The following is a 12034-nucleotide window of genomic DNA, read 5'->3' on the forward strand; positions in this document are numbered from 1 at the left end:
GGACTCGGCAGCGCAGCTTAGCTATGTTGTATTTTCACTGACAAACACTGCTCTCATGTGGTATGAAAACCACGAGGACATGTTCATCACTTGGGATCGTTTTGTTGAGGAAGTACAGAAGTGCTTCGGCGATTCTAACGCGAACAAGAAGCAAGCGGAGCAGACATTGGCTCAGAGGGCACAGCCTCCAGGGCAGAGATGTACCACATATATCGAAGAAATTTTGAAGCTGTGCAAGATAGTGAACCCTAGGATGACTGAAGAGGACAAGGTTGGACACGTTCTGAAGGGGATAGCCGAAGACGTATATAATTTCTTGATTGGCAAAGAAAACCTGAACTCCGTGTCTGACGTGATGCAGCACTATCGCACATTTGAAACGCTGAAGATGCGACGGATAGCTCCGAAATTTGGCCGTCTGTCAAACGTGCCAACAGTGGCTAGTGTCGACACTGTGTCGCCTAATGACCTCTCGTCGACAATACGTCAGATTGTACGAGAAGAATTGCTTCGATGTCAGCAAGTCTCTCATTGCCCCAGCGGCTTTGCCCCAGCGGCGTTCAGGACGGCTATGCAAGAGAGACCGCACGCGCGCGAACGCCAGCCGCTCCGGCCCCATGGCAGCCATCAGTGAATGTAGCAGACGTCGATGAATGTCAAGGTACACTGCGGTCACTTGAGTACTCCGATCGGACACCCTCCAATTACGAACGGCGTTTTCTCCTCCCTCGCTTCCCTCACTTTTCACTGGCAGTGACACGGCGTAACAATATGAACACTTCAGCGAGAGATCTCTTTCATTAAGCAGGTTGATCACGGAACCGATGACAGCAAATGAGGCAACCGATGACACCCCAATGGGGAACTAAGTTGATCAGGCGCGAAGGCGCTCGCGCGGACATCGGCGTACTTGGCAAAAGGGACGTCCCCTCGTTCATTCGACGCCACCGACGGGACGAGTAAGGCACGGCCGGCGCCAGGAGGTAAAAGGTGTTCATGAGAAAAATTAACTACGGCAACTTCGCGACACCACACCCCTACGGAGTACAACTAAGCTTGTGAGCGAGCTACCTTTACTTATACATGGCTGATACCACTGGTACTCACGAAAAATAATTTTGAAGAATGCTGGTGGCCATATTTTTTTTGACAGGGCCATCCCCCTATCAGCGAGGGGGCGATACAGAAATCCGAGGGGGGGGGGTCAGGACATCCGGACATCCCCCCTGGATCCGCGCCTGGGTGTGACGTTGCAGGAGAACAGCACCAAGGCCATGACTGCTGGCGTCAGTGTGAATTATAGTAGCTGCACTTTGGTCAAAGCGGCACAGTACCGGGCTGGACGTCAGGGCCTGCTTGAGTGTCAGAAATGCACTTTCACATTCGGCGGACCAAACGAAGGAAGTGTTATTTGAGAGAAGTTGGTGGAGCGGAGACGCAAGCGCAGCGAAGTTGCGTATGAAGCGCCGGAAGTACGAAGCCAGTGCGAGAAAACTGCGCAGGTCTTCTTGGCGCAGAGGACGAGGAAACTCACCGTAGAGTTTCACACTATAAAACCTAGAGGGAAATGCGGCGCTGCTGCACTTTGGTGTGCAAGGGAATGCCGGTATATTGTGGATTCGCATTGGCATCGTTCTTAGAGAGCCAGAACGCCTTGAAGACGCGCCTGGCTAGCACCGTTCCGTCGGTCACAATGATTCATTTCCTGCTAAAACAGGACGTAAAAAACTGCTTTAGCTTTATTATTACACAAAAACATCTTTTGTTTAATTTTGAGGACATACTATTGGATGCACAATTCTATGAAACGTAAAAAGTATCAGCTGGCCGCTAAAGCTGGAGGGCAGACGAAAAGATTCTCGCTCGCTTTGGAACAACTTGTCGTCTGCTCTTGCTTTTCTTCGCTTGATGCTGCATTGTAGGTGAGCAAACTTTATTGAGAGATGTAATATGGGTGAATGAAAGCTTTTTATGTAGATTTTATTTTAAGAGCGCGTTATTAGTGTAGCCATATCCACGTTTCAGACGAAGCCTCGTACAACACCAGCCAACACAAGCCTCGCAGAGACATATCCCGTCATTCCCATGAGAGCACGGCAGCCCTTTAAGAAACTCGCATAGACGGTGGCTTCAGTTTACCCTCTAGGTGTTATACGGACAGCGGATAGTTTCTCAGGGTCTGGTCGAATGCCTTCTTTCGGAAGTACATTTTTTCGTGTTGAGCTGTAGGCCAGTGTTTGCGAGCCAGGTCCGCACTTGCTCAAGACGCTGCAGCTGTTTTAGGAACCTGGTTGAAAACACGACGATGTCGTCGAGATAGCAAAGACAGCTCTTCCATTTTAAACCGCGCATGACATTATCTATTCTGCGTTCGAAGGTGGAAGGCGCATTGCAGAGCCCAAACGGCATCACATTAAACTCGTATACCCCATCTGGGGTGGCAAAAGCGGTTTTCGCCTTGTCGGACTCTGACACCGTGACGCCAGTAGCCGGATCTAAGATCAAGACTAGAAAAATGTTCGGCACCCTGTAAAGAATCTGGTGCGTCGTCGATCCGTGGCAAAGGGTATACATCCTCGCGCGTGATTTTATTCAGGGTACGGTAATCGACACAAAAACGCACTGAACCGTCTTGCTTCTGCATTAGAACAACTGGAGAGGGCCAGGGGCTCGAGGAAGGTCGTATGATATTCCGTCGAAGCATGTCCGATACATTTTCCTCAATGATTTCGCGCTCCTTATGAGACACGAGATATGACTACCGGTGAACAATACAGGAGCCGTCATTGTGTATGTGATGAGTCGCGGCAGCCGTCATACCGAGGGCTCGTGAATTGACCAGAGTGGCAGCCTTCGTGAATTGATGTGGGGCACGGAACGGTGTTTTTCTAATAGTGCGAGCAGAGCGCGACTCTGGGCAGCGGTCAGGGCTGGGCTTATAGTTGCCAACAGCGGTGTGGGAGAGGCGGTGAGTGGCGATGACGTTGACGCTGGTAGCACAGTCGAAAGGGCAACAACTGTATTATAGGCTGTGGATCAACAGCGCAAGTGACACGTGATCCACGGGGTAGCAGTCGAGGTTCGGCAGTTTGCTTGAATGCGCTGAGGAATGCAGAGCCATGAGAGAAGCGAATAAGGCCAGGAGTAATCAGAATTGCTCAAGATAGCGTATGACCGTAGGGAAGAATGAGAACCTCGGCATCCCGAATGTCACTGGAATTGACACTCATATAGATGGCCAAAGAATATAATGGGAGGAGGTGACGAGGCGCATTCGTTCTTCATAATCAGGAAGAGAGTAACCGGTGGCATTCAGGTGTATGAGTCGCTCACGACAAGAGAAAGCAGCGAACGCCGAAGACAAGAAATTCCATCCTAAAATAATTTCGTAAGAACACTCGGAAAACACAACAAAAACAATGTGATGACGTATTCCGTCAATGAATACTCGAACTGTACATTGCGCGATGGGACGAAGAACGGCGTTGGTCTCTGCACGAAGAGACGGGCCGAAGTAAGGCGTCATCACTTTCCGCAGGCGGGAACAAAAGTCTGCGCGAATAATCGAAATGGCGGCACCTGTGTCAATAAGAGCTTCGATGGGCGCACCTTCCGCAAACACTGACAAGAAGTTCGACGGTTGCTCTGTGGGAATTGTAGGCTGTCCGGTGGCTGCAGTTTCCCCTCCTAAAACTGCATCGGGAAGTTTTTCGAGTGGACGTTGGAGAGATGAGAAGCAGGTCGGAGAAGGTATACGGAACGATGACGTGGAGAAGGCGACATGCGGCGAGATTGTCGAGAATTGAGAGGCGTGTTAGTAGGGTACGGAGGAGAGGGTGATCGGTGAAAGGAAGAGCGGTATGAGGTTCTCTGGTAGCCCGTTGCTGGACGGACGCCTCTTCGCCCTTCGGGTGTATAACCACGTTGGTCATCTTGTTGACGCCGTGGACAGAACCAGGAGGTATGCCTGCGGTAGCCGCAATAGTAGCAAATCGGTCGAGCAGGAATAGGAGAGGAGCGGTAAGGCTGTACGCGAACTGGTGGCGGCAATGAAGCCACAGGCACATTGTGGTCCGTTGGTAGAGGGGCCGCAGTGACCGGAGGGAGAGCCGCGACGTCGGCATATGTTGGCGCATGTCGAGCGCAGGGGTCGTCGGAACACGTTACACGTGATGCAGAGGCAATCTCGTACTTGATTAGCGCCCACACCCAGCCTCTCCACCACTTATAAGGAACCGTGTATTCCAGCCGAGCTTGAGCTACGACGAAGAACAGGCTGGGCGGCTGATGATTATAAATACAGATGAGGAATTTGTACAAGTGATGATGATGTGTAGAGATGAAGAATCAGGCATGGGTCATGCTCATACTATATATATATATATATATATATATATATATATATATAGTGTCCTCTATATAGTGAACTCCTTTATCAGCATATACTACTACGCAGAACCAGTATTTACTGTCTTCCCAAAACTACGGTTGGTGTGTTAACCAAGACACACACACACATTATATATATATATATATATATATATATATATATATATATATATATATATATATATATATCAAAGAGCTCATGAGCGATGACGACGAACACGTAGCCCAATTTACAGAGGCCCTCGAATACCGTGAAAAGATCCGTCACGCCATCAGCCGGGCTCCTTTTCGTCTTCGTTCCCGCGCCGACATTGGATCAGGACTGATCACCGCCAGAACTACACCAGGATATCCAGGCTGTCCACGCGGTAAGCAGGCGAACGTCAGCGTGAACGCCAGAATGTCAACACAGCGCGTACAACAACCGAAGCTGCAGACCGAGGCCCGGGTGCAGCGTCAGCTCATTGTGAACGACGACAAGGCAGAGGTCGAGAAAGAAAGCACACGACAGTTCAATTAGCTGCCGGAAGCAGTCGACATCAAGGCTACCGTCTGAATGCGCAAGCAGAAAGGCATCCAGAATATCCGTACGACGTCTCCCGAACGACGTGTCCTGGTCACGCGCAAGCCGTTGAGCCCCGAACAAGGAGATAAAGCGCAAAACAGTGAAATGAAGCGTTTTGCAGGATACATTTAATCGATTAATCATCAATCGATATTGCCAACCCTAGCAGCGAGGACACCGACAGTGTTCGTCTTCGGCGAGAAAACGAACTCCAACTACCAGAACAGCCGCCACACGGCTAACGGATGGCTACGTTGAAAAGGACCCTACGTGCGGCCTCGGTGGTGGTTCAGGTCGGACCCGCGCGAGTGCTACTCTTCAATCGACATCACAACCAGCACGCACACTCGCACGCAAGCACGCAGGTACACACGCGGTTATTATTGGTCCCCACCCAGATTCAAAAGCGATGGCATTAGAAATTCTCAATCACCATTGACAACAGCACCATTACAGCTGTTTCAGCAAGGCGCCTAGCATCTGCGGCTTTCTAGTTGAAGTTCACTAACGTGCACCGCGTCCAAGAGACACGCCACATTTGTATCATATGTTTTAGTATAGTCACATAGCTATGTGAAGCATTTTATGTCTTTTTAACATTCTAGCGTCCAAATCATGGATAACTCTTTTCAGAGAGTGTGTTTATTCGCAAGATAAACCCCTTTCCCCCACCCCCGCCCTTTTTACCTTATCTGGCATGTTTGTAGCCGCGTTCGTGGGCCGATCACGGAGATAATGCATTTCTAGCCGCGTTTGTGGGCAGATCACGGAGATTGTGCAGTCTAAATATTTTCGCCGATCTCGAAGAGCGATTTGGTACCAGGGCTTCCCTCCTGACAGCTAGCGTTTTGACACGGCTTCGTGGAGGCACTACGCCTCTGTCAAAAAACGCACATGCGGTCTTTTGCGACGCTGTTGTCCTCAGGGCAAATTCTGTGTCTGATACCATGGCCGCTGGATAAAAAATGTGGGCAGCTTGCACTAGTGGTGCAAGGCTGGAGTAAACAGTGGAGCTGGTGATCGACCTAGCTTTTTCCAGGTTTTACTAGGTTTGGCTAAGTTTTGCTAGGAAATGCTAAGTGCTGGTTGGCGTGGTATTCCGAATCGGCTCGCCGCTGACGTGCATATTCTCGCTTGGCCGCGCGACGCGCTTCAAGATGAGCGGCTTCTTCGGGTGCTGGGTTCCTCTTTGGTCATCCCATGTCAAGGCTACATGTACTCGCCAGAGAGTCAACGAGAGCTCTGTCGCCGTCGCGGCGGCTCCGAGCTTTATCTCCCCGGTGACGTAACGGCCAAGCTGCGCCTCCACACTTGACGGGGCGTGGCTGGTCGAAATGTGCCGAGCCACCGCCAGAGGCGCCGGCTGCAGTCAATGGACACCGCGCGCGTTCGGTGCGAAAGCGCCTAAACGGGGATGGCGTCGGCAGCAGCTCTGCGCGTTGCCGCGTTCGTGCTGCTACAATTTATTTCTCTCTCTCTCTCGCTCTCATTTTATTGCGATAGCAATTATATGGACACTTCAAAGCAGATTTCTGCCGTCAGCGTCGTCGTCGTCGCCGTCGCCGTAAGGTTCCGTATGACGTCAATGGAGATGAAATCGTCGCCGCGCACCGCCGAACGCTGTATGTGCGAATGAAAGGGCGCGAGGGACGCGCGCTTTCACGGGGAGTGAACCCATGGGGGAGAACAAACGCGCGTTCTGCGCCGTGCTCCCTTAAGGGCTGCAGAAGTAGGCGTATCTTTCCTCCTTTACAATCGCCATATATGAGAGCAAACGCGCCTTCTTCCGACGCGTGAAAGGCCGGGGGGGGGGAGGGGAGGAAGAGAGAAGGGAGGCGACGTTTAGCTGCGGCACCAAGTGCCTATTTATATCAGAGGCTCCGGCAACAGTCACCAACGCCGCACGCATTTAGTGCGAACGCGGGTAAAACGCCGACGGTGTCGACAACAGTTCTGCGTGTTGCCGGCGCTGCTGCATGTACAAGTTTATACAGCTGATAAAGCTACTATCACTACTCCGTATAGCTCTCTACAAATTTTTATCGCAATTGATGCTTCGCCTTTCAGGTGAACCTACGACAACTTTTCATTCTCTTTCTCTCTCCCGAGCATAGTGCGTGACGCGCGCATGCTCTCCTTTCCTGTCCTTAACGTCGCATGTCAAGGCAACTTGTGCACGGTATGGAGAGGAGGCAAGCACACGACGCTCCGCGAGGTGGTTGCTAGGCAACGCGTGGTGACGTCATCACAAGACTCATTTTTTGTAAACACTACGCGTCCAAACCAAGAGCTTAAACAACGCGGCTGTTAAAAAATCAGGCATGTTTTCACTCGGTCGCGCAAATCTTAGGCACAGCGAAGCTTACTGGCTGCTACTGCTAGGTATGAACTTGGTTGCTGCTAGGTCTTAACTTGGTTTATCTTAACTACGCATGCAGGAAGGTATTCTCGAGCGATCATTTTCGGAAGTACCTTCCGTTTTGCGACATTTCGCGTGACGAGCGCTGGACGCGTGGGCGCCTACGAGCGACAGCGCTCCTGGCATGCCACAAACGCAGGCAGGCTAACCAAGTTTGGTACAGTGCCAAGAATGCTGTCGCTTGTCGACGCCGAACGCGTTGGCGACATTTCGCGTGACGTCACTGGACGCGTCGGCGCCTACGAGCGACAACGTTCCTGGCATGCCACGAACGCAGGCAGGTTAACCAAGGTTGGCACAGAGCCATGGACGCTGCTGCTTGTCGACGTCGAACGCGTTGGAGGCTAGCCGCTCGATAACAATCGGCCAGCTTCGCTGTGTCTTGAGCTTTGCGCGGCCTAGTGCAAGCTTTCGCCTTTTTAGGGGCGAAGCTCCTTATGGCGGCACCCGTTCCGTCCCCGTCGTCGTAGTAGTAGTAGTAGTGTGTAACCAGTCTGAGAAAAATGAGAAAAAAATTCCGAAGTTGTGTCCGTAGCGCGGAATCGAACCAGGGACCCCTCGCTTCCGAGCGCGCGGCGTTAGCCCACTACGCCACGAAGCGGACATGGACAAACGCACCACGATGGCTATAAATACCCAACATTAACGAAAGGCCGCGTTTCTAGCGCGTTTCTAACGCGTTTGTGCTAGCGCGTTACGGCCCGTGTAAGAAGCTGGTGTAAGACGCTGTGGCCTCTCCACCTTACCTTCAACGCGTTTCGAACGCGCTGCCCAAAGCGGTGGCAAGTTCAAGTCGAAGAGCGTTTAATAATACGGGGGTATACTCTCTCAGCAGTCATGTGATGGCGTCGGCAAACGCGGTGCACGTTCCGGCATGTGTAAATGGCTGCGTAAGACGCTGTGGCCGCTCCCCCTTACTAGAGAGTACTGCACGTTTCTAACGCGTTTGTGCTAGCGTCCCCTTAAGCGGGAGATCCGATGATTCCCTCCGGAGCTTCGCCCACTCATCAGCATTCACCTCGTGGATCTGCTGTCATTTTTTTTCCTGGCTCAGCGCGCCGCGGAGAGAAGAGAGGAGAGGAGATGGCGAGGAGGAGAACGCGTGCGCTTGCACGCGGTCTCCTCCTCCTCCCTTTCCTTCGGGTTGCCATGGCTACCACGGCTACGCACAACAAATTACGGCTGGCCTAAACAGCTTCGCTGTTAAAAATGCAGTCACTTCCACGAAGTGAAATCTGTTGAAATAGCGGAGCCGTGGTCGTTCTTTTTCTGCGATTGTCACGTGTGTTTCTTTTAACAGCGATCGTGCGAAGAGCGTGCGCTGCAAGCACCTGCTAATAAATCCCGGTGCCTCTCCTCCTCCTCTCCGGCGCGCGCTTCGTATGGGCGGCTCCTCTCCTACTGGCTAGTGGGTCACGTGACCTCTCCGGGTCTGTTCCTGCGTGACGGCGCCATCACCGACGGTGCGCGCTCGACTAGGAACAGTTCCGTTGAAGTGCGGCCTGCCGCGTGCATCGAAGACTGCCGGATCCGCCGTGGCGCCACCAGTCAAGGACTGTTGCCTGGGAACGGCGTAGCAAAAAAGCCCCAGTTTCACCCGAAAGGCAAAGCATCAATTGCGATAGCAATTACTAGAGAACTATACAGAGTAGGGATAGAAGTTTTATCAGCTGCATAAACTTGGACACATTCGCTTCCCGAGCGTATCTTACATTGCACGCTCGGGAAGTGTAACTTCAAACGTGACCATGTATTATACGCCTTTTTTGTCATTGCGTAACTGCTGCGTGTACGTAACTGCTGCCTGCGGCTCTGTCAAGCTGTCATTCATGACAGCTTTTACTGCAGATCTCCCGTGTCATGTATTTTTACGGGACACAAATAAAGGCTATATTATTAATATTATTATAAATTAATTAACAAGCATGGTGTCAGCGCGCACACGTAAAATGAATAAATCCCACTCGATGACCGCAGACAACCACTGTCAAAAACGCTGGAGTGAAAAACGCCGCCACCGTCATCGTCGCCGTGAGGTTTCGTAGTCCAACGGCGATAAAATCGTCGCCATATGCTGTATGTGCGAGTGAAAGCGCGTGAGGAGCGCCCGATTTCACGTAGAGCGAACGCGATATCTTCCGTCGTGCGAAAGGCCATGGGAGTGGGAAGGAGGGACGGAGGCAGGGGAGGCGACGTTTATATGCGGCACCAAATGCATACCTTGCGACCGGGCGCAAGGGGAACTGGAATCTTGCAGGCGAAAGGAGGAAAGCGGGAAGGCAGCGCTCGAGTGAGGGGTGCGGCTTCTGCTCTGCGAGCAACTGCGTACTTGTACTTTGCGCGGCGGCGGGCGGTCGCGCGCACCGCATCTTGAAAGCGATCTGCAACAAGGCTCCTACATGGATCCTACCTTTGTATGCGCTGTGCTTTCGCCGCTCAGTTTCCGTTGAAGCGATAGACCGCACGAACCTTCGCTCCCTGCTGCTGCCACGTTTGCTCACGCTAGCGTTTTGACAGTGGTTGCCTGCGGTCATCAAGTGAGATCTATTCATGTTACCTTGTGTGCGCTGACACCATGCTTGTTAATTCAGTTAGTGACTGAATGTGTCCAAGTTTATGCAGCCGATAAAAATACTTACACACTACGTATAGCTCTGTACTAGTAAATTTATTATCGCAATTGATGCTTCGCCTTTCGCGCGAAACTGCCACATTTTTAACAGCGGAACGGTTTAAGCTCTTCGTTTCGCCGCGTAGCATAGACCAGAAATTGAGCCTGGCGATGATGTGACTCCGCGTTGCCTAGCCACCGCTTGGCACAGCTGCGCCTCGCTTCGCCTAGCTTCGGCAACGCTCCTTCGGCGCCGCGCCAGGTGCTACGACCACGCAACTGCTCCGTCTAGCCATGACGTCACTTCGCGTCACCTAGCAACCACCTGGAAAAACTCTCCAGCTCTCCAGCTTCGCCTAGATTCCATCGCGTCGCCAAGCTCTTCGCGCCGCCCTTCCCAGCTACCATGCACATGCTTCGCTTAGCCACACTGAGACCGCGCGCCCACCGAAGGATCACGTGACTTCACAAGCACTCCGGCTCCCGCCAAAACACCCTCCATCCGCCGGGAAGACCGAGCCAAAAACCGTGCCGTCATTGCGTGCCAGCACGGTTCGCGGGCTGTGTGGGCTTTGTCTAGCTGGGCCCGGCAAGTGTGGACGCGGAGCTTAGTCGTGACGTCGTCGGGAGATAAAAGCTCGGAGCCGCCGCGATGGCGGCAGAACTCTCGTTGACTCTGTGGCGATTACATGTAGTCTTGACATAGGACGAGCAAAGAAGATCTGGACACCCGAAGAAGCCGCTCATCTTGAAGCGGGTTGCGCGGCCAAGCGAGAATGTGCGCGTCGGGGGCGAGCCGATTCGGAATACCGTGCCTAGCGGCACGTAGCATTTCCTAGCAAAACTTAGCCAAGCCTAGTAAAACTTGTAAGAATCTACGTCGATAACCAGCTCCACTGTTTACTCAAGCCTAGAACCACTAGTTCAAGCTGCCCACTTTTTTTTCTTTTCTTTCTTTTTTATCCAGCGACCGTGCTTATTATACACCCCATTCCCGACTGCTACTCGGGAGGATGGCATTGTCTCTCATCGACGTCTACAAGATCATGATTCGCCTTCAAACTATTTTCTAACGACTCTTGCACGCGCTTATATGCAGGTGAACTACATAATGAATATTACAAGATGGCCTCGCTTCGCGTTGCTCGTCTACAATGTACACATGGCGGATATTACAAAAGGGTGCGGCTACGGAGACCCGTTCTACCTGCTTGAAGATATGAAGAGAGCTTTGAAAAGTTGAACGGGTGGACCAACGCAGAGATAATAAACGCAATTTTTTGCAACACCTTTCATCTAGTCTTCCGGCCTCTTCATTCAACAAGGTCTAGCTATATTGTAAGCACGCCGACGGCTTGTTTATCTCTGCAGGAAGGAGTCTGTCGGCCAATAATACTTCAACGTTGTCGTTCGTTACGTTCTACGTGAATTGAGAGGAAAGGGAAGCGAACGGAGTTTTTTCGAGTTTTTTTTTTCTTTTGTTTCTTGCAGGATGGCTTCCCTACTGCGTACACCTACATCTATTTACGGCCTAAGAGATTTCTTGACAAAATGAGCAAGATAACTCGGTCATCCCCTCATAGCGTAAAAGGACGTTTTCCAGACGTTTACACACAGTTTGAAAAAAATTTCCGACCATTCCGTCGCAACTTTGTGTGTTTGAAGCCAGTTTATTGCACCGCCAAATTAGGATACAGCGTGAAGACGCCTCGCAGACATTTCATAAGCCCCTTGTATGCCTCCATTAACACGTCCCAACCGAAAAAAAGAAAACCGTATGAAGCATCTTGTAAATTTACCATTTACGATCTAAAAACTTTCTAAGCTTTCTGGCAGTCGCTATAATTTTCCGGCCAGCTTAGCATTGCTCCTTAGCGTAACTTCAAAATGTGGCGCTTACGTGCAGCGGGAGTAAGTCCGAAAGTTAAACCGGAAGCCTACCTTTGCATGATTGGTCTTCAGTATCCACATGCGCCACCGCATACCTGATGCTTCATGAACAATTACAATACAGTGCTGAGAAACGCGTAAATATACTATCGCCGCTGAT

General features: G+C 51.5%; 1 protein-coding gene across 2 annotated transcripts in view; it reads left to right on the forward strand.

The window, feature by feature from the left end:
- Window positions 1-11267, forward strand: part of LOC119459458 (uncharacterized) — a 34835-nt gene extending 23568 nt beyond the window's left edge. For both annotated transcript variants that reach the window (XM_049670528.1, XM_049670529.1), the window contains one exon: window positions 11084-11267. In XM_049670528.1, coding sequence (XP_049526485.1) covers window positions 11084-11227 — 144 coding nt within the window. In that variant the 3' untranslated portion in view covers window positions 11228-11267. The remainder of the gene's footprint in view (window positions 1-11083) is intronic.
- The last annotated feature ends 767 nt before the right edge of the window (window positions 11268-12034 follow it).

Source organism: Dermacentor silvarum, chromosome 7, assembly GCF_013339745.2.
Source record: "Dermacentor silvarum isolate Dsil-2018 chromosome 7, BIME_Dsil_1.4, whole genome shotgun sequence".
Lineage (NCBI taxonomy): Eukaryota > Metazoa > Arthropoda > Arachnida > Ixodida > Ixodidae > Dermacentor > Dermacentor silvarum.